General features: G+C 41.5%; 1 protein-coding gene across 1 annotated transcript in view; it reads left to right on the plus strand.

The window, feature by feature from the left end:
* The window catches only part of LOC140105178 (flavin-containing monooxygenase 5-like), a 98,851-nt gene extending 81,734 nt beyond the window's left edge, over positions 1–17,117 (plus strand). Inside the window, exon 9 of the mRNA XM_072129124.1 lies at positions 15,087–17,117. Within this exon, the coding sequence (XP_071985225.1) occupies positions 15,087–15,441 (355 nt within the window). The 3' untranslated portion in view covers positions 15,442–17,117. The remainder of the gene's footprint in view (positions 1–15,086) is intronic.
* The last annotated feature ends 4,377 nt before the right edge of the window (positions 17,118–21,494 follow it).

Below are 21,494 nucleotides of genomic sequence, written 5' to 3' on the forward strand. Positions count from 1 at the left end.
AATTCCTCACAATTGGCTAGTATATGCACTGCAGCAAGGACAGCCACCAGCAGATCAACCAGAAATAAAATATATATAACGCTATTGTAGGCGTAAGTAAGCCGTTTGGATTCTCCTTTGGCTATTTTCTAGCCAAGTATGAAAGCACACTGATGAGATGACGCTGAGTTATGAAAAAATAAACGTAAATTAAAAAGAAACTGCCAGACTGTGCCTAATTGAAATCCAACCCCTAATAAATTATCCCACTTCGGTCTTTGCGATGGATATGTGCGTCACTAAGCGCTAAACACAGCGGTCGCAAGTCTCACTCCAAATTCCTCACAATTGGCTAGTATATGCACTGCAGCAAGGACAGCCACCAGCAGATCAACCAGAAATAAAATATATATAACGCTATTGTAGGCGTAAGTAAGCCGTTTGGATTCTCCTTTGGCTATTTTCTAGCCAAGTATGAAAGCACACTGATGAGATGACGCTGAGTTATGAAAAAATAAACGTAAAATAAAAAGAAATTGGCAGACTGTGCCTAATTGAAATCAAACCCCTAATAAATTTTCCCACTTTGGTGTTTGAGGTGGATATGTGTGTCACTAAGAGCTAAACACAACGGTAGCAAGTCCCCCTGCAAATTCCTCACAATATGGTACTAGCTGCACTACTAGTGCCAGCAAGCCCAGCCACAAGCAAACAAAAAAAAAAAAAGTATAACGTTATTGTAGCCCTAAGAAGGGCTGTTGGTTTCTTGTTGAATCACTCCTGCCTAACACTATTCTAATAGAACACCCTAACGCTTTCCCTGACCAGCAGCAGCTCTCTCCCTAGCGGCATCCAGACACAGAATGATCCGAGCAGCGCGGGCAGCGGCTAGTCTATCCCAGGGTCACCTGATCTGGCCAGCCAACCACTGCTATCGCCGTGTAAGGGTACCACGTCATGCTGGGTGGAGTGCAGAGTCTCCTGGCTTGTGATTGGCTCTGTTTCTGGCCGCCAAAAAGCAAAACGGCGGGAGCTGCCATTTTCTCGAGCGGGCGAAGTATTCGTCCGAGCAACGAGCAGTTTCGAGTACGCTAATGCTCGAACGAGCATCAAGCTCGGACGAGTATGTTCGCTCATCTCTACTTATTACACATCCTATGGAATTGTCCCAAAATTCTTCCCCTATGGAAAGTAACAGCTACAATAATAAAAGAAATAACAAAAAAGACTTTGCACTAAACCCAGAAGAAGCCCTTCTACTGATAAACCTAGAAGACGTCCCAAAAGAGCAGAAGACAGTCATAATACACCTCCTGATGTCTACAAAATTAGTAATTTCAAGACACTGGAAGAAGACTGAATCTCCCCACATCAACAAAATTATCAACCAAATGAACATAACCTGCGCCTACGAAATAATCTTAGCACATCAAAACTCAACCTTTAATAAATTTCATGTCAAGTGGAACCTCTGGACAGGAAGCAAACATTTCAGTACATAGCCTGAGAATCTGTACTGAATGTCGCCAATGGTATCAGAAATCACAGCACGCCTCTACCCCCCACCCATCCACCCCCTCCAAAATGTTGTTTAGGACCTAATTAAGGCCCTTAAAGGTTAGATCAATTGTTTCATATGTTATTCCTACCAACGATACAAATACCTTGAATGTGAAGTATAATACAAGCTACACATGGGAAAAAGACATGTTATAATATATATCAGAGGAAAAAACAAGCCAATTACGAGAGGACCCAAGAACCAAAAGACATGTTATATGCTTTGATATGTCACAGTATAACACTGGAATACTTGTCATGTTGTCCTTCGTTAAGAAATAATAAAATTAATTTGAAAAAAAGGAAAAGAAAAAATAAACTTGCATGTATAAACAATTTTTAAAGTCTCTGTAAACCACTGAGGCTGTAGGAAGCTAGCTGTTTTCTGTCCCTGGTTTTCTATTCATGGGGGCAGATCCCCTCTTCTGGTTGGGTGCTCTTGTGGCTCGAGAAAACAACATTATTAAGAGTAATTACTATTTTTAAAAGTATAGTCACACTGGAAAGATGCATCAAAATTGTGGTTCATTTTGTTGTGTACAATATCGCAACTAGGCTAGTCCAAACCTTATACACAACTTTCCAACTTATTATGTAAATAATATTTATCTCTGATTTTCCTATATGGTTGATGCAAAAGTCATCGCCCATTGGAGTATAAATCGAATGGGATTGAACAAACACTCCAATAATTACAGTATATTCTTCAAAATTAAAAAAAAATCAAAATGCACAATTCCAAATTATTATGTACAGCAGAATTTCAAAACATTTTATAGGTTGTAACAAAATAAGAATGCCCATTTGTTGAATTTGCCACATTAGGAGGCCATATTCACTTAAATCAGAAGCCATTTGAATCCAAAATATCCTAACAGGCCAAGTTACATGTTAACATAGGAACCTTTCTTTGATATCACCTTGACAGTTCTTCCATCCATTGAACTTATGAGTTTTTGGATAGTTTCTGCTTGAATGTCTTTGCATGATGTCAGGATAGCCTCCCAGAGCTGCTGTTTTGATGTGAACTGCCTCCTGCCCTCATAGATCTTTTGCTTTATGATACTCCAAAGGCTCTCTATAGAGTTGAGGTCAGGACAAGATGGTGGCCACATCATGAGATTCTCTCATCTTATGCCCATAGAAGCCAATAACACAAAGGTATTCTTTGAAGCATGAAATGGTGCATTGTCATGCAAGAAGATGAAAGGCACGTTTTTTTCTTTTTGTACCATGGAAGAAAGTGGTCAGACAAAAACTCTATACAATTTGCTTAGGTCATTTTCAAGACTTCAGGAACCCTAAAGGGCCCTATTAGCTCTCTCCCTATGATTCTGGCCCAAAACATGACTCAACCACCTCCTTGCTGACGTCACAGCTCTGGTCATGGCTGCCATCCACCAACCATCCACTACTCCATCCATCTGGACCATCCAGGGTTGCACGACACTCATCAGTAAACAAGACCATTTGAAAATAAGTCTTCATGTATGTTTGGGCCAACTGCAACCATTTCTGCTTGTGAGCTGCTTTGGCCGAATAGTAGGTTTATGCACCACGGCAAGTCTTTGAAGGATCCTACACCTTGAGGACTCCAGAGGCAACAGCAGCTTCAAATATCTGTTTGCTGGTTTGTAATGGCATTTTAGCAATTGCTCTCTAACAATAATGCTGCAAATTCAACAAATGACCATTTTTAGTTCTTTACAACCTATAAAATATTTTGAAATATACAGTTATCTTTGCGAAGTTTGTTCAATGAAATTCGATTTATACTCTAACAGGTGATGACTTTTATTATATTGATTGTGATAACCATTTAGGAAAATCAAAGATAAATATCACATTTCCATAACAATTTGGAATGTGGTGTATTCTGCAAAAACTGTCCAAAATATTAGACAAATGTGGTGCAAGGAATATTATACCTACATTCTAGTGATCAGTACATCTATTTATTATTTTTTAATCAAACTTAAACTTCTCTACTGAAAATGTACACCTTTTACAATCTTCTGGAGCTATAAAACACTGCTCTGTTCTCCCTGAGATATCATGATTAACAGAAGACTATATGCAAGAAATACAAATATTCTCTTTGTCTGTTCAACATGGTATCACCAAAATGACTTGATAACTAACATTTACCAAATGACTGCTTTATGGTGACATTGTTTTTATGTGTCCTCTCATCTTCGTAGGTTACTATGAGGGTTAGAACTTAACCCCTTACTGACGCGTCGGGTCCCGGTGCATGGAGAGGGCTCGCAGGCTGATCATGGGTGTTTTCCCTCCCATCACCATGGGCACTGCTGCCGGCGGCTTCAAAAAGATGGTGGTGCATAGGCGCCTCCATCTTGCCGCAGATCAATGCTCCCCGTGACGTCATCGGGAAGCGGTGATCTGTTGCCATGACAGCCTCGGGTCTTCCGAAGACCCGAGGCTGTCTCGTTTTAACCTCTTCATTACAATGTGCTATCAGCACATTGTAATGAATGGAGAGGAAAATCCCCATATACTGCCATACTGAAAATGTCTGAAAATGCCCGATCTATCAAAATATAACGTTTTTTCACTGCGTTTATACCATCACTATGAAGTGCAATTTGTTACGTAGAAAATGTATGTGAAACAAATTTGTTGGTAACCCTTTGATTGTTTTACAGGGGTTAAAACACAAAAGGGTGCAATTTTGAAATTTTCATTTTTTGGCTAAATGAATGTATTTTTGAAAAAATTTACAAATTCAGGAGTGCCATTCAGAGCAGATTTGCATCGTCATTTTTTGGAGGCTCTACAATCTTTATACTTTTTTGGCAATTTGGTCATATGAGGGCTTATTCTCTGCAAGATGAGATGCACTTTACAAATAATTCATTTTAGTGGGTCTCAGTTTATAGATAAGATTTTATTAACTTTTAAATTTATGGAGGAAAAGAAAATCATTAAAGGGGTATTCCAGGAATAAGCATAATTCATATGCAAATGGGTACTCAAGATATAAGCTGATGTGTAATTAGTTGTTATTTAAAATTTTGCTCCCCTTAGCAGAAAATGCTGGTGACATAGACTGTAATGAAGAAATAAAATGCTACTGGCCCTTTAATCAGTCCGTTAATTTCCTCCGCGCGGTCCGTCGCAGAACAGAAGATGGCTGCTGGTCACATGTTCACATCACATGGCCTGCAGCTGCCTGGGCAGGTCATGTGATCACCACTATGTTTGGCTGTAGTCAGTTGGTTGCAGTGCACCCAGTATGGCCAGTGTTGTGGTGATGGCAGTTACACATCATTACTATGGTAACAGAGCAAGAAAACCTGTTACATCATCACTGGGAGCAGAGCATAAGAGAGAGGAGGAGTTACTGAGAACTAAAGGATCATGGAACTTGTAGTTTCCAGTGTCAGCCATCTTAGTGATAACTCCACCTACTTTAGAGAGGCCATAAATTTTGTAAATCATAAAATCAAACTATTTAAGCTCTGTTTTGTGACTAATGACATTGAGTATTATTGTACTCATTTATTTTTATCATCATGGGTTTTTGTGTCAGACATTCATATTCCCGGAATACCCCTTTAAGTATGGTTTTGTATTTATTTCATTTTTTTTGTCTGCTTACTGTACCATAAAAATAATATATTATCTTTAAATTATAAATTCCTATGATTAGGTGATACCTCATTTACATAGTTTTTTTGTATATTTTTACAATTCTAGTGAAGAAAAGTTAATATAAAGACAATCTTATTTGTTTTATTGTTGCCATCTTTTTGTAGACTCCAAACAAAGGTTCCTCAGGGGTTTGTCTCCAAATCAGATGTCATGTAGTTATACTAATGCTTTTAGCTCAAAACGCATCAGACAGACATATGGCGCCATCATGCTTTTAAGCAATTCAATAAAGTGAAGTTTAAATAACTTTTGCTAGGTTGTTGAATCAATTACATTTTTAGTTATTACCACTTAACCCGGCTTAGTTTTCCAGTTGGCCAGGATCAAGGTAAGCTGTATCTACACTGATTGTATTTTGACACAACAGCAGAACCAAGCCCAGTATGCATTGTAGTCCTGGAATCAAAATGCATACCACACCAGAACTAGCTCCAGTACATAAATACAATTCTGGTAACGAGGACAGTACTTAACCCCTTATCACCGACACTAGTTTTCAGCTCAATGACCAGACTCGATTTTTCAAATCTGCCCTGTCTCACGATAATTGGTTATAACTTTGGAACGCTTTAACATATCTGGGTGATTTTGAGAATGTTTTCTCGTGACACATTGTACTTCATGTTAGTTATAAAATTTAAGTGATAAGTTTTGCGTTTCGTTCTGAAAAAAAAGTGAAAATTTGGCAAAAGTTTGTAAAAATTCTTCATTTTCCAAGTTTGAAATGTTCTGGTTTCCAGACAACATGTAAAACTACCCAAAAAGTTTGATAATTAACATTTACAGAATATCTGATTTATGTTGGGATGATATTTTATGCTTCCGGTCATTTTTCTAGGATGTTATGAGGCGCAGAACTTCGCCTAAAACTCACATTTTGAGGGACAACTCAGCTTTCAAGTGACTTTGAGAGGCCTAAATAATAGTAAAACCCCATAAATTACCCCACTATAGAAACTTCACCCCTCAACATATGTAAAACAACTTCTATTAAGTCTATTAACCCTTTAAGTGTTTCACATGGGTTAAAAAATATGGACCTGCGATTTAGAAACTATAGATTTTTTTGGGAAAATACATTCATTTAGGCCAAAACTGACATTTTCAGAATAAATTAAATGATGAAACGCACTGCAACGCTTGTTGCCCAATTCCTCCCGAGTGTACTGATACCCCATATGTGGTGATGACTGCTGTACGGGCACACGGCCGAGTATAGAATGAATGGAGGCGCCATTCACAGCAGATTTGTATTGTCACATTGTACGACCTATAAATTTTTATTTTTTTTGGTAATGCGAACATATGAGGGCTTATTTTTTATGGGATGAGATACAATGTATAGATAATTCATTTTGGGAGTCTAAAGCTTATTCTTGAGATTTTATTAACTATTTCAAGGGGGACACAAACAAAATCATCAATTTTTATTTTGGATTCTTAGCATTTTTTTTCTCCCGCTCACCGTAATGTAAAAATAATATTTTATCTTTATTCTCTGGTTCACTACGATTGCGGTGATACCTCATTTATATAGTTTTTCTTATTTTTGCTTAATTTTCCTGAGCAAAACCAATATTGGAGAAAACCGCATTGTTTTTACTATTGACAATTTTCAGGGCCATAACTTCTGTATTTTTCTGTTGTCAGATCTGGTTGAGGGTTTATTTTTTGCGAAAACAGTTGTTCTTTTCAGTCGTATCATAATAGGGAACGTAACTTTTTTTGATCACTTTTTAGAACATTTTTTGTGATGGTGTTTGATGAAAAATTGTATATTATGGGAAGTTTTTGGAGTTTTTTTTTTACGTAGTTCACCGAGCGGGTTCAATATTGATTTAGATTTATTGTACAGATTAATATGGACGCGGTGATATCAAATATGTACGTGTTTTTGTGTTTTATTTACTTTATTTGCATTTTATGTGTTACTGGGGAGATTATGGGACTTTTATTTTATTTATTTATTTAATTATATTATAAAAAGATTTAATTTTTTTTTTACTTTTTTACATTTTCTACTATTTGGCTTGAATAAGCGATCATCCGATCGCTTATTCAAGCCTTTACACTGCAATACACTTGTATTGCAGTGTATAGTGTAAGTAACTGAGCATGCCGCGCATGCTCAGTTACTTACAGCGGGGTCCTGCCAGGAGGCAGAACCCGGCACAGAGAGGAGCCGACAGCCTCGGGTCACTCGTCGGGACCCGGGGCAGTGGCAGGAGGGATCGGATCCCCCGGTAAGCACACCAGGGGGGTCCAATCCACGGGGGACCGATCCCGGGTGTTAGTGCCGGGTCTGGGCTGTGATATCACAGCCTGACACCGGCACCAGCGAGACCCGGTGTCCCGAAATCTTCTTCTGACGTGCCGCCGTAGAAAGGCGTCGCATCAGAAGAAGTACCCTTAATGACCGCCGTAGAAAGCCGATAAGGCGGTCATTAAGGGGTTAAGCAATGCGTTACAACTGGGCTTTTGCACAAATACAACACCAGAACCAGACTCAGTTTGAAAAAAAAAACGGTGACATAATCATTGCACCTCCAGTCACTTTGGAGAATGTGCTGAATGTGAAGAATCCCTGTAATAGGAAGGGCAGATAATCAACACAAGAAGCAAACCAATAATCAAGCAAAAGAACACAAAGCAAATGCATACAATAATCATTCAAAGAATAGTATGCTTAACAATCCAATCACACAATAAACATGTGATGGTCAGGCCTACACAGGTGCAAGTTTTATGGCCAGGAGCTCCTAATCACCTATTGAGAATTCTTCTATGCGGCTGAGAAGGTTTTTGAGAAGAAGCAAGTGAGAGTTTGACCTTTGGGACCTCAGCTCCAGCACCAACCGAGGAGTCGTCAACCTTTAACATCAACGGTTTCCCTGTATCAGGCTGAGTGAGAACGGAAGCAGAGGCAAAGGCAGACTTCAGCTTAGAGAAAGCTACTTTAGCCGCCGGAGGCCAGAGTTTAGGATCGGCGTTCTTTTTGGTCAGCGCCACAACAGGAGACAGGAGGGAGGGAAAATGCGGTATTAACTGCCGTTAGTAATTAGCGAAGCCCAGGAATCGCTGAATAGCACAAAGTCCTACTGGGCGACGCCACTGAAGTACCGCAGAGTACTTTGTGGGATCCATCTGTAGTCCCTTGTCAGAGCTGATATACCCAAGGAATGGAAGACTCTTTTGGTGGAACTGGCACTTCTCGAGCTTGGCATATAGGCGATTGGCCCTTAGGCACCTGAGAACTTGTCATACATGGGCCTGATACGACTCAAGGTCCATAGAGAGCACCAGGATATCGTCCAGGTAGACCATGACAAAGGTACAATGCAAGTCTCTGAAAATGTCATTGACGAACTCCTGAAATATGGTAGGTGCATTACAAAGTCCAAATGCCATGACCAGATACTCAAAGTGCCCATCACAAGTATTCAAGGCGGTCTTCAATTCATTGCCTTCACGGATGCAGATGAGATTATATGCCAATTTGGTCAAGACCTTGGCTCCATGTAGACAGTCGAAGAGTTCCGTGATCAGTGGTAGTGGGTAGGGGTTCTTCACCGTAATCTTATTAAGGCCGCAATGGAAGGAGAGAACCATCCTTTTTGACCATTAAGATCCCAGCACCAGTAGGGGTAGAGAACTTGCGTATGAACCCCTTCTGCATATTTTCCTTCACATGAGCTGACATCGCTACAGTTTCAGGCACTGTGGGGGACCCTGTGGGAGAGTCATGCCTGGCAACAGGTTTACAGGGCAGTCGGAAGGATGGACGGAAGGAAGAGGTGGAAGAGTCTCCGCTTGCTTTTTCAAAAAGATTTTGCACGGGTACTGCAACCATGGAAGACTCAGAAGAACGGAAGATGTAAACCGAAGTAGCATATAAAATGACAGTCTCTCCTTGTGCAACGCTCCCGACTTGCAGACATAGACCACTTGCAGACCGCTTGGTGTGGTACCAGACCGGATCACAGAGGATACTGACTGAAGAGATGACCAATGGCTTCTCAAGACGGAACATAGGAAGATGATGCTCAGAGACCAAGGCAACATCCACAAAGTTTCCTGCAGAACTGGAATCCAGGGAGGCTGAAGCTTGAAACTGGCTACCTGTCCCCAAGCAGAGTAGAACAGGGATATTCACTCGTGGAGAATTTTTTTTCTCACTTAGAGACACTCTTCTCAGAAACCCTAGGTGTGTGCGTTTCCCGGACACTGTGGATGAAGAGGACAAGTCAAGATAAAGTGCTCTGGGCTGGCACAATAGAGCCACAAATTCTCCTTTAGTCGTCTGGAGTGTTCTTGGGGAGTCAGACCAGCTTTATCCACCTGCAGGGCCTCCTCTGGAGCAGACAAGGAGGACGGCTGGTGTGGTCTTGGGAAAACTGGTGCCAAACAGGGCAGTCAACAGGGTCTGATCTGTGCTTGTTTAAGACACTGCTCTTCCAGATTCTCTGAGAACTGGATGTCAATCTGGGTAGCCAAGGAGCTGAGGCCACTCAAAGAAGATGGCAGGTCTTGTGCAGACAGGTGGCGACCTGCGATGCTTCATTTCAAGAAAACTCAGAAGCTAGAGTGCGGAATTGATCCACGTAGTCACCAACAGACAAGTCCCATTGGCGCAAGTTCAGCAGGGCGGTTTCAGCAGATGACGACCAGGCCAGTATCTCGAAGATGGACCGGAATTCATGGAGGAATGCAGGGAGGTTAGCCTTGACCGGATTTTTCCTTTCCCAGAGGGGGGTGGCCCATGCCAGGGCTTTCCCAGAATGAAGACTTATTATTAAAGCCACCTTAGACCGTTCTGGGGCAAACTACCAAGGCATTAATTCAATGTGCAATGAGCACTGGGATATGAATCCCCTGCATAAATTGGCATCTCTGTCATACTTGGAGGGCATGGATAGTTGCAGTCTGGGTTCAGCAGAAGACAGTATAGCTGCAGTAGCAAGAGGTTCCACAGCTGATGGGTATCCGACAATTTCTTTAAGTTGGTGGTGAGCTGGCCAAGTTGCTGGCCCAGCACGGCAATCTGCTGGGACTGTTGGGCTACCAATAGTGGTGAGATCAGCCAGTTCAGGTAGCGTGACCTTAGCCGGATCAATGGCCAGATCTTTCTGTCGGGGTCAGAGGTAGTGGACTGAATCACAGCAAGCAATGATGTAAACTGACACCTGAGTCTAAGTGGCACCCGGTTTTCACAAGTGTGACTTGCTGCAGTGGGATACTACCAGGTCGTTCCATAGGCGCAATTTTGCTTGCGGTTGTGGCCAAGGTGAGATACAGAATTGGCAGACAGAGATGGAGTCATGGTCAGGCAGAAGTTAGGACAGGCAGCATAGGATCATAGTCGGGGACAAGGCAGAAGCTCAGGACAGATGGCACCGAATCGAAGTCAGGAACAGGAATCAAGGTCACAATGGGAAATCACTATAAGTACAGGAATAACAACTGGAAAGCGGCACTGGCCCTTCACATCTTACAGACCCGGCGCACGAGGCGGGAACGTGCGAACTGTAGCAGGGGGACCACCGCTGGAGCGAAGGATGGTGACCGAAGCCGCGACCGGGCTCCAGCGGCACACGCGACCACCTGCAACCTGGGAAATGGGGCACAGGAACACCCGTTCCTGTGACAATGTCACAGAAAGTAATAAATATTAGGAGTATAAAATATGCTTGTATATACTTGTTTATAAGCCGAGTTTTTCAGCACAAAAAATGTGCTGAAAAACCTCACCTCGGCTTATACATGAGTCAATAAAAAAACAAACTTAGATACTCACCCTCTGCTTCAACGTTGCTTGGCGCGGCTCCCGATCCTTGGTGCGGCTCCTCTTTTTTATTCTCCCTGCTGTATTAGGCGGCAGAGGTGCGTCCACGCGATCTGCCGGCTGGCGCACAATATGATGCCTCACCCTGGCTGTATACTACATGGGGCTAGCTGGCTGTATAATAAATGGGGCTGGCTGGCTATATACTATTGGGGGCTTGCTGGCTATATACTGCTGGGGGCTGGCTGGCTATATACTACTGGGGAATAGCTGGCTATATACTACTGGGGAATAGCTGGCTATATACTACTGGGGAATAGCTGGCTATATACTACTGGGGGATAGCTGGCCGTATACTACAGGGGCCTGGCTGGCTATATACTGGAGAGGCTGTGACCAATGCATTTCCCACCCTCATCTTATACTTAAGTCAATCGAGTTTCCCAGGTTTTGGTGGTAAAATTAGGGGTCTCAGCTTATACTCGAGTATATACGGTAATCAAGTGGATATAATTAGGAGCAGAAAATAGGACAGGAGCAGAAAATAGTGGGAAAAAGGGATGGCAGCTCACAATGCCAGCAGTAGTTTGTACCTGATGTGGTGGGAGAGAATGATTCTATGTGAGATAAAGCGCGAAATGCTGGAAGGAAAAGAGGGGTTAGACAATATTTACAGAAGTACAAGGGTTTTAGTAACAGCCACACACACACAAATGAAAGTGGAGCTGAAACAAGCAACAGACAGCTTGTAGATGTGATTGAATGAAAGGGAAATGTGTGGGTTGCGCTTGTTCACTGAGAGGATAAACAGATGTGGGCAGGAAATAGTGAAACAAGAAGAGGAAGCATTGTAAAACAGCAGCTAGTTATTACCATAGGATATAAATAGAATTGGCCAAGATGTGGTAAAATGAAAAGTGGATAGCAAAAATGTATGGTAAAAATTAAAAGTATGAATGCTAAGAATGCTACTTGTAACTGAAAGTATAACATTAAATGCTGGAGGAATTAAAAGTATGAATATTAATAAATGTTTTAAGGAATCTAGGTGTGAGTAATCGTTATAAATTTCCTCAAGGGATGATAAACCTGTGGGGCGGCTAGCAGAACAATATTAGTGGCCCTTGGAACCAAAAAGTTGCAAGTAATTTAGTAATTATAGTAATATACAATAATTATAATAGCAAAAACAAAAGTGAAGAATAAAAACAGTAATTTAACTAAATAGGTAAAGGGTAAAAATGATTCTTCTATCATGTCATTCAAACCATTTGGTGTAAGAGTGGAAAGTTTATGTAACCCAAAAAGATTACCCTCTGTCTCCATCTTTTCTGTGATGGAACAGGAAATGCAGCAAAACACTTTGCTTTACATAACCTCTTGTATCGTACGATCTGTGGTTTTTGATGTGGATATGGAGTTCTTGAGTGGTACGTTCAATATATTGCAGCTTACAAGGGCATTGGAGAAGGTAAATGACAACTCAAAAACACTTTTATCTAAAAAAGTTTATGTGTTACTCCGGATTCAAATATTTTTTTTTACGAAATGTTACTGTAACAGAGGCATTTTGGTAGGCCACACCTGTAGGAACCGGAGTTTTGAGAGAGAAATGCTGTGGAGTTCTTCTTAGTGTGTTTCTTTTCTTTTAGCCATGCTAAAATATTTCTAAGGCATGCGGCTCTTTGGTTGATCCGGAAGTAAATCTTTGAGATAGGGGTCGCCAATGTTGTGTGAGAATTGGTTTTACTGCTTCATGCCAAGCAAAGTGTTTTGATGCATGCAACTATTACAAAAAGGACTTTAGCAAGATCTCCATTACACCAATCAAACAAATTTCTGCATCTACTCCCAACAGCTTTCAGAGACTCAGACAGCGGGAATCTTTTTGGATATATAAACACCAAATGGACTGAATGACATTACAGAAGTATCCTTTTGACCATTTACCTTTAGTATAAAATACCTGTTTCCAGCAACCCCCTTTTTTGTGAAATTACAGTTTTTATTCTTCACTATTGTTTTTATTATAATTATTGTATATTGATAAATTATTTAGTCAACAAAATACTGTATAAACAGTCATTGGTTACCCATCTCCTTACAAATATAAAATCTAACTCATAAAAAGAAGAATCATTAATCTACATAGTGAAATCTACTGAATCCTCTTATTAATGGCCATACTGTATACTGTATATGTATATGCTGTATACTGGGGGAAAACTTAGGCCGTTTACTGGGGGCAAACTGGGGCAGGCTGTGTACCAGGAGCAAACTGGGGCTGGCTGTATACGGGGGGCAAACTGGGGCTGCCTGTATACTGGGGGCATGTTGGGGCTGGTTGTGTACTGGGGGTATGCTGACTGGCTGTCTGTGTATTGGGGGGCAAGGGGCTGTATAGCTTTTCACTGGGGAGAGGCTGTGACCAATGCATTTCCCACCCTAGGCTTATACTCGAGTGAATAGGTTTTCCCAGTTTTTTGTGGTAAAAGTAGGAGCCTTTGCTTATATCCGGTCGGCTTATACTCAAGTATATACAGTACTTGCCATTTTTTGCTTCCAAGGGCCACTAACATTGTTCTGCTAGTCACCCCACAGGTTTATCAACCTTTTAGGAAATTGACAACGATTACTCACACCTATACTTCTCAAAACATTTCCTAATATACATACTCTTTATTTCTCCAGCATTTAATCTAATACTTTCAATTAATAATAGCAGCCGTACCATCCATCCATCTTGGCCAATTCTACTTACCGTATATACTCGAGTATAAGCCGACCCAAGTATAAGCCGAGGCCCCTAATTTTACCACAAAAACCTGGTAAAACCTATATATTTTTTACTCGAGTATAAGCCGAGTTTGGGTTTTCAGCACATTTTTTTGTGCTGAAAAACTAGGCTTATACTCGAGTATATAAGGTATATCCTATGGTAATAACCAACCGCTGTTTTATAATGCTTCCTCTTCTTGTTTCACTATTTCCTGCCCACATCTGTCTATCCTCTCAGTGACCAAGCGCACCCCACACATTTCCCTTTCATTCAATCACATCTACAAGCTGTCTGACGCTTGTTTCAGCTCCACTTTCATGTGTGTGTGGCTGTTTTCAGGTCTGTGTCACTTGTCCTGTCACCTCTACCTGTTGGAGCAGCTCACAAGGATTTCATTTCATACATTAATAATTGTAAAATCATCTTTTCTTTATTATGTAAATGAGGCTGGTCACATGGCCAGAGACAGTGATGTCACCCCTGTTACCCCTCCCCTCTCCTCCCCCTGCTCGTGTCTGTGTGTAATGTATAGTAAAGATAACACAAGTACCTGACATGTTCTGCTATAACATGGCTGCCTGGAGCTGTTGTATCTCTCCTATACACACACACAGGCTGCAGGCGGCGCCAGCACCAGGAAGCACATCATTATACAGCCTCATACCGTTATACAGGCTGTCAGTCATGCACTGGGGGTGTGGCTGTGCCTCCCACTCATGAATAGAGTGGACAGCTTGAATATGATAATGACTCCTTGGACATTTCACAGGTCATTTGCATACAGCTATAGGACCTCATTGCTTAGGTTTACAGGCATGTAGAGGGACAATGAAGGAATAGAGGCAATGCTCTCTAATGGCAGTTTATGAAAATATATTTAGATTAGGGGGTTATTTTGCCTGAAGGGTTCTCTTTAATATACTGTTTTGCTATCCTCTTTTCATTTTGCCATACGTCTTGGCCAATCTACTTATATCTTATGGTATTAACAAGCTGCTGTTTTATGATGCTTCCTCTTCTTGTTTCACTTTCTCCTGTCAACATCTGTTCATCCTACCCTTACCATATGATTTTTTACATTTCTTTTAATTCATTGTTCCCCATTATTTCAATTTTTGAATTGGTAATATATTGTATTTTGATATTATTTTTATTGTCCTTCAGCTTTGACCCTCTGATGACACTAGTTCAGTGTCGAAAAGCGTTGTCTACATGCATCCACTTATAAAATACAATTTTATATTAACCTGGCGCACCCGTTACACAGTTATGAGTGACCACCTAATAAACATGATTCTCTCTTTCTTCAAGGTATGTTGAAAGCCCAAGACATACAATACAAGTAGATTTTATGGAATACATGGATGAAATTGCTTCCCAGTTTGGTGCCAAGCCCAGCCTACTACGGTTTTGGATCACAGACCCTAAACTCGCTTCAGAGATATTTTTTGGTCCCTGCACACCGTACCAGTATCGCCTGACAGGGCCTGGGAATTGGCTAGAAGCTAGGAATGCCATACTAACTCAAAGAGAACGCATAATTAAACCAACTAAGACCCGCATTTGCACTCAGGAGATGAATGAAAGCAAGTCTCCAATGAAATTCATTCTGAAATTAGCAGCCATTTTTGCTGTCTTGGCAGCTGCTTATTTTGCTTACATTTAAGAGGCACATGGTGTCATGTGAGCCTTTACCACATACATAACAATTAGCAGTTTCTCTTTGCCAAGCCCAAGGGCTGGATTAATGGGGACCCATGGCAGCAAACTGATGGGGGTCTTCCCCATAATTTAGTAAAGTAAATGTTGCTAGTAATATATACAACCCCTATAATGCATAGATGTACATCCTCCCCTCCAATAATACATAGATATATGTACAGCCACCCCTGAAATACATAGCTTTATACACTGCCCCCCAATAACGCATAGCTATATACACAGCCCCCCAATAATACATAGATATATATATATATATATACACAACCCCCCCATAATACATAGATATAAAAACAGCCCCCCCCAATAATGCATAGATATATACAAAGCTTGTCCCCAATAATACACATATTTATACATAACCACTCCTAGTTATACATAGATATATAGTCAGCTGCCCAATAATACAATAATACATAAATATATAAACAGCCACCCCCAAGAATACATACATATATATACACAGCCCCTCAAATATTACACTGATATATACACTGCCACCCCCAGCAATACATAGATATATACACAGCCACCCCCAATAATACATAAATATATACACATACCCCCAATAATACATAAATATATACACATACCCCCAATAATACAAATATATATACCCCCCCAATAATACAAATATATATACCCCCCCAATAATACATAGATATATACACCCCTCCAATAATACATAGATATATACACCCCCCCAATAATACATAGATATATACACAACCTCCCCAATAATACATAGATATATACCCCCCCCCCCCCAATTCTTCCTCCCAAACCTACAAACAGCAGAGTAGAGTGTACTATAAAAATCTGCTCTGTTTTGCTGTATTAAGAACAATATCAACTGCAGGTCTCTGGCTGCTTCAGGTTTGGTAGCTTTATTCCGAACTTACTGTTCTTGTGGAGACACGGGAGCCTTCCCTGTAATACCTTAAAGCAAATAATTGATTTGTGTAAGGAAAAGTTATACAATTTCCCAATATATTTTTCGTTTAAATTCCTCATGGTTTTCTAGATCTCTGCTTGCTGCCTTTCTATAGAAAACTTCTAGGGTTGCATCCATTGGATAGAAATCTGTCCATGATCATGTGATAGACATTCAGGTACACTAGCCATTAGTATTACGCGGCTCTGATTACTCTCTGTGATACTACCACCTGTGGGACATCACATGACCACAGACAGATTTCCACTGAAAGTAAATATAGAAGCTTTCTATAGAGTGACACCAATCAGAGATGTATAAAAACCGTGAGGAATTGATACAAAAAAGTATATTGGGAAAATATATAGATTTCTCTTACACATACCATAACAATAATTTGCTGAAAGTAGACAACCCCTTTAAGTCTAGTGTTTACCCACTATACAGTAGCGCACTATATACAGTTATATTCAATTGCTTTCATATTGTATCAAAATAACTGCATTTCACTAAATTATAAAGGAACAATGTTGGCTGCATATCTGTACAAAATTATTCATCCTTATTCTATACTTGATTTGTACCTATTATAAAAAGTAAAACATGTAAAAAACAGTCTGCATGGAAATTATATTAACAGTGGAATATGGTAATCCACCACCACAAAATAAAATTGTACTGCACGGTCAGTGTGTCACTTATTATTAGTTTTTACTATATGTACTGTATGTAAGAAGAATCTTGAATGAAGTGGGAAAGTTCCATTAAAAAAATTATTGTCCTAAGCCTCATGCACATGACCAAGTGCAAAGGCTGTAAGCTAACCACACCAAATGCAACTAGCTCACAGGCCCATAGCCTTCTATAGATGATGCAGGGTGACTCACCACACCTAAAAAGCTGAGCATTTTTTGCAGCCCACATGAGCATTAGTTGAATATAATATAAGAGGTTTGGGCAGTAGCATTCTAGGGCAGTGATGGCGAACCTTTTAGTGTCCGAGTGCCCAAACTGCAACCCAAACCCCCCCTTATTTATGGTGAGGTGCCATCCAAAAATGAAAGCAGTAACTTATTGCTCCCTGTTCAACAACTTTTGATCATATTGGCCTCCTGAGGACAAGATGGAAAATGTGCATCATTTAAGCTTCTTTCCAGTGTCCCTCTGTACACAGAATTGTAGGAATTGTAGGGCCAGCTGAAGGTCCTCCAAAGATAATTTGGCCCTGTCTACTCCTTCTCCCTCTTCCTACAGTCCCAAGTAGCGAAGTAAGTATCGCTTTAATATAGGACTGAAAGCAGCATCTTTTAAGTTGCTTGAGACTGCAAGAAGCAGTCCTGAGTCCTGTCTGGTGTGCTGGGGCGATGGCCCGGGTGCCCACAGAAAGGGCTCTGAGTGCCGCCTCTGGCACCCGTGCCATAGGTTCGCCACCACTGTTCTAGGGGGTCGATCATACAGAAACACTATTCAACTGAAACAGAGAGGGACTTGGTCCGATTGCATATGTGTTTTAACAAGCAACTTGCAAAACATGTGGTGCAATATAGATTGCATGTTCAACATCCGCCACCGGGGCCTAGCCTTTTCTTGGGGCCTGGAGACAGCCGGGGCCCAGAATACCGTAGTAGCTGGAAATTGCAGCCTAGGGCACGTTGATGTCACGGTGCTTGGTATGGGGACCGCAGGGCTGTCCCACAGCCTGGCAGGTATCCAGCAGTTGGTGTTTGCATTAAATATGGAGGGAGATGCTGAGGTTCTCCCTGAGGCAACCCCTGAGTGTCTGTAAGATAAGCCCGTGGTGGTATGCAGCCATATCCAGGGATCAGATGGAGGCAATGTTGTGCAAATCAACTCACGGTTCTTTATTGAACACCAGGTAGTAGGCAATGAACAAAAACGGTCAAACTGCAGATTCAGATTCTGGAACTGGTGTGATCGTGGAGGGGGTTGCCTGGTAGTAGATGCAGGATGGGATAATTTAGATGTAGCTGTGTCCAAACTGTGGAAGCTGCAACTCTGGATTAGAGTCTCCTGACTCAGTTCCTGGGATTGGTTTCTGTGGCAGCACTAATGGTCTCTCTGTTCACTCTGGGATTAAACCAGCTAAGACTGGACTTATACCATGTGCTCCCACTGCACAGGGGTTTTATACTCCCCGTCGTCAGGTGGTAGCACCTCTCCAATCACACTCCAGTTTACTATACAGCCACATAATTGGATAACATCTTACACCTATTTAACTATTGCCTTTCAGACAATATGCCGCCATGTGCACTGATCTCCTTAAAGATACCACTGCTTATGCAGTTCTTCAGGAGAACCCTACTTCTTTTCTGGGAGAACTGAAGACCCTCCTTACTGATGCCCTACGTAACCATCTCTTTGACAACAATGAATTTGAATTCCTATGTCCTAAAACTCCAGTAACAGCTACATTCTATGGACTTTGAAGGGAAGACCCATAGTATCTGGGGGTCAATAACTTGACCCAGAACCTTTGGATTTATTTGGATAAAATACTGAGACCCTTTGTATCCAGTCTCCCTTCATACACGAGGGATACTCTAGATCTTTTGCGTCATCTAGAGGGGTTGACTATATATGAACAGTGTATACTAGGAAGTATTGATGTTGAAGCCTTATACTCATCGATACCCCACGAGATAGAAATCCAGGCTGTGGGGCACTTTCTACAATCCAGAGGAACTCAGTTCACACTACATAACAAGTTTGTCCTACAGGCTTTAGAATTCTGCCTAACAAGAAATTATTTCATCTTCAATGGTAAGATCTACCACTAGCTCAGGGGCACTGCGATGGGTTGGCCTTGTGCGCCAACCTACGCGAATTTGCTCCTGGGCTGGTGGGAGGAGATCTCTGTCTTCTCAGACCATTTCTGTGTCTTCCATGACGGGATTGATCTATGGCTTCGTTATATAGACTACATCATGATTATATGGAGATTTACTGTGGACACGTTAAGAGACTTTGTGGATAAGCTTAATATTAATAACATTGGTTTGAGCTTTACTTTCAAGGCAAAAAAGGAAAGGTTGGCATTTTTAGACGTCTTGATTACAAGGGGTCCACAGGAGGCTATCAATACAGAGGTGTTTAGGAAGACAACTCACTATTATGGTGGGAAAGCAATCACCCAGCCCCTCTTAAAAAAAGGATCCCTCGGGGGCAATATCTTAGTCTCCATAGGAATTACTCTGATATGGCTACCTTTCTTCGACAGTCACTTTGTACCAGCAAGAACTAAGACCTGGCTAGACAAAACTAATGTGCAGGGGAATTTACAGTGTGGAGGATGTGTGGCTTGTCCTTTTATGTTAAAGATCAGGAAATTCACTTCCAATGTTACGGGGGATATGTTTGACATCAGATCCTTCATTAATTGTAGATCTGCGGGTGTGGTCTACAGGGCAATCTGTATATGTGGCTTGGAATATACAGGCAAAATGTTAAGATTGGTACACAAAAGACAGGGGATAGTGTGCCCTGAGCTTGCCCCAACCTCTGTCCCTTCCTATAGCCCCCCCACGCTAAACCGTGGGGCGACTACTTGAAGACTCGAGATACGCTGGATAAGTGAGGGAAGGGAAACACAAACAGACTGACAAACATAAAACACAAAAGAATCGTAACCAAGCCGGAGTCACAACGAGAGGGTACGTCAATAGCAAAATCAGTAAGCAAAGAGTCAAAGTCAAAAACTAGCCGAGGTAACAACAATACAGATACAGATACTGAGCAATACAACCTAGTAGCAGCGAGTGGAGAAAGGGATTTTCAAACACTGGCACAGGTGACTAGTGAAGCTGCAATTTATGCAGCCAGAACTCCACCTCCAGAACCTGATAGGAGCTGGACAGCATCTGGGAATTAACCCCTCATGGTGCAGAACAACCAGGCACCAAGCAGAGGTTCAAAGTCCCAGCCACTCCTAGACAGCGCGAGATCTTAGCAGCCGCTGCCCAGGACGAGAGGTGGAGTTTGCGCAGATACGCGCCGGGTTCGGAGAACGCTGCTGGTACCACCAGAAGAACCAGAAGTCCCAGCAATCTCCCTAGCGAACCTGACACAAAACCATAAAAGAATTGCGAAGAAGAATTGGTGCTCATATAGGTGACATTATCAACCATAGAGACAACCCTCTAGCCAGACATGTAGAACAACACCATAATGGCTGCACTGATGCCATTAAATGTCATGGCATTATGAAAATTCCACGGAGCCCGAGAGGTGGCGATTGGGACAAGAGAGTCCTACAATGTGAGACAAAATTGATTTTTCATCTGAACACAGTCTCACCAAATGGGCTAAATGAATCCATCAGTTATGCCCCGTTTCTCTATCCCTAAACCCAGCCTACTTCCTTTTTTAGGAGTTAGGTAGTCATCCATACTTTACTATTTAAATACTATCTCATCCCACTGTCTTTTTTGCCATATAGCTGTTTGTATTCCTCCTGAGGTAAGTATCTGTTTAAATATCATTGTGTGCACATATGGGGTTTGTTCTAGTTTGTCCCCTCTCTCTCCTTTACATATCGATATGAACAAGTATATCGATATACATGCTTTTATACCCTATCTCTGAGGAGGCTGTATTATGCTATAGGGTTGGTTAGTCTAATTACTTACATGATTGTGATGAATGAGACGTGACAATGTCTGGAACGGATCACAATGGCACTCCCCCTCCCCGCCCACAGGGAGACGTTGGTGAGGGGATTGCCTGTAGTCTCCGCATTAAGGAGTGCTCACCACGAGTGATGCACTTCCGCTCCGGAGTCGATTTATTTGGTGCATGCGCAGTATGATGGCGCACATCAGCAAGCAGGACTGCTGTGGCACGCCATTGAGGTAGGAGCGACTACTGTCAGCTACCCTCGTATTTCTTTAAGTTAACTTGTGGAAGTACTGAGTACATTTTTATTGCATTTTGCAGATGTATATGTTTGGCCCCTGATGAATCCACTTGTATCATGGAGGAAAAAACGTTGGGCACCTTTATTAGTATAACGTAGGAAAAGCGTACTTAGTAAGAGCTGTGGACTG

This window comes from Engystomops pustulosus, chromosome 10 (assembly GCF_040894005.1).
Source record: "Engystomops pustulosus chromosome 10, aEngPut4.maternal, whole genome shotgun sequence".
Taxonomy (NCBI): Eukaryota; Metazoa; Chordata; class Amphibia; order Anura; family Leptodactylidae; genus Engystomops; species Engystomops pustulosus.